Source organism: Trichechus manatus, unplaced genomic scaffold (genome assembly GCF_000243295.1).
Source record: "Trichechus manatus latirostris isolate Lorelei unplaced genomic scaffold, TriManLat1.0 scaffold00113, whole genome shotgun sequence".
Lineage (NCBI taxonomy): Eukaryota > Metazoa > Chordata > Mammalia > Sirenia > Trichechidae > Trichechus > Trichechus manatus.
In genome coordinates this window covers 1408264-1411270 of record NW_004444049.1, presented here as the reverse complement: position 1 = coordinate 1411270, position 3007 = coordinate 1408264, and the positions used below count along the sequence as shown (strand labels likewise).

Sequence of the window (3007 nt, the reverse complement as noted above, 5' to 3'; positions counted from 1 at the left end):
TGTGATCTGCTTTTAAAGTCTTGGTTTCTTTCTCCCACTGTCATCTTTCCTGCCCCCTGTCGGCTCTGTAGTCTGACCTTTTGTCTTCTGGGAGCTCTGCTGCCAAGGAAGCTAAACTGTTCGAACTTCCTTCCAAGCTTAGGAAGGTAGAATCTGTACCTTGATCCTTGTTTGTGCTTGCTGCTTTCTGCTTTCTGTGCTGCCTAACCACAAGCAGACCGAGGGTGGGGGGACACACGAAACCACTGAGGTTTGCCACGGGGGTGGGGTGAAAGGCACCCATCTCTCTCTCAGCGTTAGTTTCCAACACCAGCCACGGGTCAGAGCACCAGCATGAGAGGGTAATTGCTTCACGGTTTAGCCCATGAGGCCACCTAGGACGTGTCACTGGACGTTCAGTAGATGCCGTCCATTCAGTGCTGTTGAGAAGCAGCTCGCGCCGAGCATGTTACGCTGGCTGCTACTGCAGTAGGATGCAGCGTGTTGTCCATACAGTCTCGTCGGTTCACACTCACTCTGGCTTTTGCCGACAGGCTGAAGAGAGACACGGCAACATAGAAGAACGGTTGCGGCAAATGGAGGTGCAGCTGGAGGAGAAGAACCAAGAACTGCAGCGGGTATGTGTTCTGCCAGCGTGGGTGAGAGAGTGCCCAGCTCAGTCTGATGGGGTGGTGGGGTCTCCTGTGTCCACTTCTCCCCCTCTTCTGCCCCCAACGCCTGATCCAGATGTTGCCCTCCATCTCGAGTCCTGGGGTGCATTTATTCCGTGGCTTCATCTGTCAGCGCTCCGCTGCTGCATGCATCCGTGGCATGCATCCGCACACTGTGTCAGGTGGGTCAGTGTCAGCAGCAGCAGCAGAATACGTGGCCCACAGGCGGTCCTGCAGGGGGGCCTGGGACCCCCAAGTCCAAGGAAGCTTCTTGCTAATCTAACTAGCCTAATCTAACCAGCCTGATCTAACCAGCGTGTCGGGAATTGCCTCAGGTACAGGTGGGGACTTTAGGGTCACCCTGATAGTCGTGGTTGCTGAAACTTGGAGTAAAGCCCATGATCCCAGTTGAGTGATTCACTTGCGTAGGACGTGGCTCTGAAGTCCCAAATCTAGGTCATGGGCCTGATCTCTCTCCCAAAATAACAAACTGTTACCCTGAATATAAAGATACACGTATGGACTGATGTTCCTGAGCACGAGGAGAAGCGTGACTGAGCTGTGACAGAGCACTAAGAGGGCCCGACTGGCGACTTTCGTCCTTCGGATCCTGAGAGAGTTTTCCCTGAAAGAATTGGGCAGTGTCAGTCCGGAACGTCCAGGAAACAGAGACATAGCTAAAAGCAGTCCCAGGTCCAGCTGGCACCTAGCCTGGTGCTCTGGGTGGTTTCTTTTTACCACGTGGGTGGAGAGAGGACGCATGCAGCGCCTGATGGTAGAGCCCTTGCAGCCCCCATTAGCCAGCCTCCCAGCATGAATACAAGACCAACAGAAATCTGTACTCTTGGCCACGAGCTGCAGAGAATCAAATCTGAGCTCCAGGAAATGAAGAATCTGACTTCCGTTAGAGAGATTTCACACGAGGGAATCCTCCCTCCTAACACCCCTTAACCAAAGAATTACATTTTTATTTGTTATGGGGATATACTTCATACTTTCAGAGCAGCTTATGGAGTTTTGAAGAACAGGTGTTGCAATAGGGATAATGTTTGTAAGTAAGGCAGTTAAAAGTGAGTGGTGTTTAGATGTTAATGGAAAACAATCACAATGTTCTAAAGAAGGAGTATCTTGTATTCTGTGATTGGGGCTCTCAGCTTACCTTAGGCATTATTATGAGTGCTTTATATTTAATCCTCACAATGCTCTTACACGAGAAACATGGGTACTCCCATTTGACAGATGAGGAAACCAAGCGCAGAGGGGTTGAGTCAAAGGCCCAGGTCACTGCGTGCACTGCCCTCTGCCTTGGGGAGCGAGGCCAGGGAGAGTCCTGAACAGACTCTCCTGGAGGCGTGCTGCCTACTAGCACTTCCTGTTCCTTGCCAGATGCCACTCGCATTGATTCAGGATGTAGGGTCAAAAAAAAAATAAAAAGTTTTCAAATCATGACATTGGTTATGGTTCTATGGAAGTTGTCAGAATTGAAATGGAATGCTTAAGATCAATATCCTAGGCATTAGTGAGCTGAAATGGACTGGTATTGGCCTTTTTGAATCAGACAATCATATGGTCTACTACGCCAGGAATGACAAATTGAAGAGGAGCGGCATCACGTTCCTTGTCAAAAAGAACATTTCAAGAGCTATCCTGAAGCACAACACTGTCAGTGGTAGAATATCCATATGCCTACAAGGAAGAACAGTTAATACAACTGTTATTCAAATTTACAGACTAACCGCTAATGCCAAAGATGAGGAAATTGAAGACTTTTACCAACTTTTGCAGTCTGAAGTTGATCAAACACAGAGTCAAGGTGCATTGATAAGTACTGGTGATTGGAATGTGAAACAAAGTTGTAAACGAAGAAGGATCCCTAGTTGGAAAATAGGGCCTTGGCGATAGAAATGATGCTGGAGATGACATGGTAGAAGCTTGCAAGACCAACAACTTATTCATTGCAAATACCATTTTTCAAAAACATAAACAGTGATTATACATGTTGTCTTAGGCTGGGTTCTGTAGAGAAACAAAACCAGTAAAGCATGTAAATATATATATAGAGAGACTTACATCAAGAAAACGGCTCACGCGATTGTAGAGGCTGGAACGTCCCAAGTCCATGGATCAGGATAGAGGCTTCTCTTGATTCACGTAGCTGCAGGGGCTGGCGAACCCAAGGTCGGCAGGTCAGAGAGCAGGACTCCCACTTACAGGCTGTGAAGATTGGAGAATCCCAAGATCAGCAGATAAACTGATAGCTCAAGTCCCAAGAACCAGAAGTCTGATGAGCAGGTGGCAGCCACAAGATCCAGAGAGAGCAAAAAAGCCAGAATGTCTGCTTATATTTGGATGCAGGC

At 48.3% G+C, this 3007-nt stretch overlaps 1 protein-coding gene across 1 annotated transcript in view; it reads left to right on the top strand.

Annotated features, from left to right (window-relative positions):
- PPFIA1 (PTPRF interacting protein alpha 1) overlaps positions 1–3007 on the top strand; it is a 121686-nt gene that overhangs the window by 66255 nt on the left and 52424 nt on the right. Inside the window, exon 9 of the mRNA XM_023738113.1 lies at positions 534–617. Coding sequence (XP_023593881.1) covers positions 534–617 — 84 coding nt within the window. The remainder of the gene's footprint in view (positions 1–533; positions 618–3007) is intronic.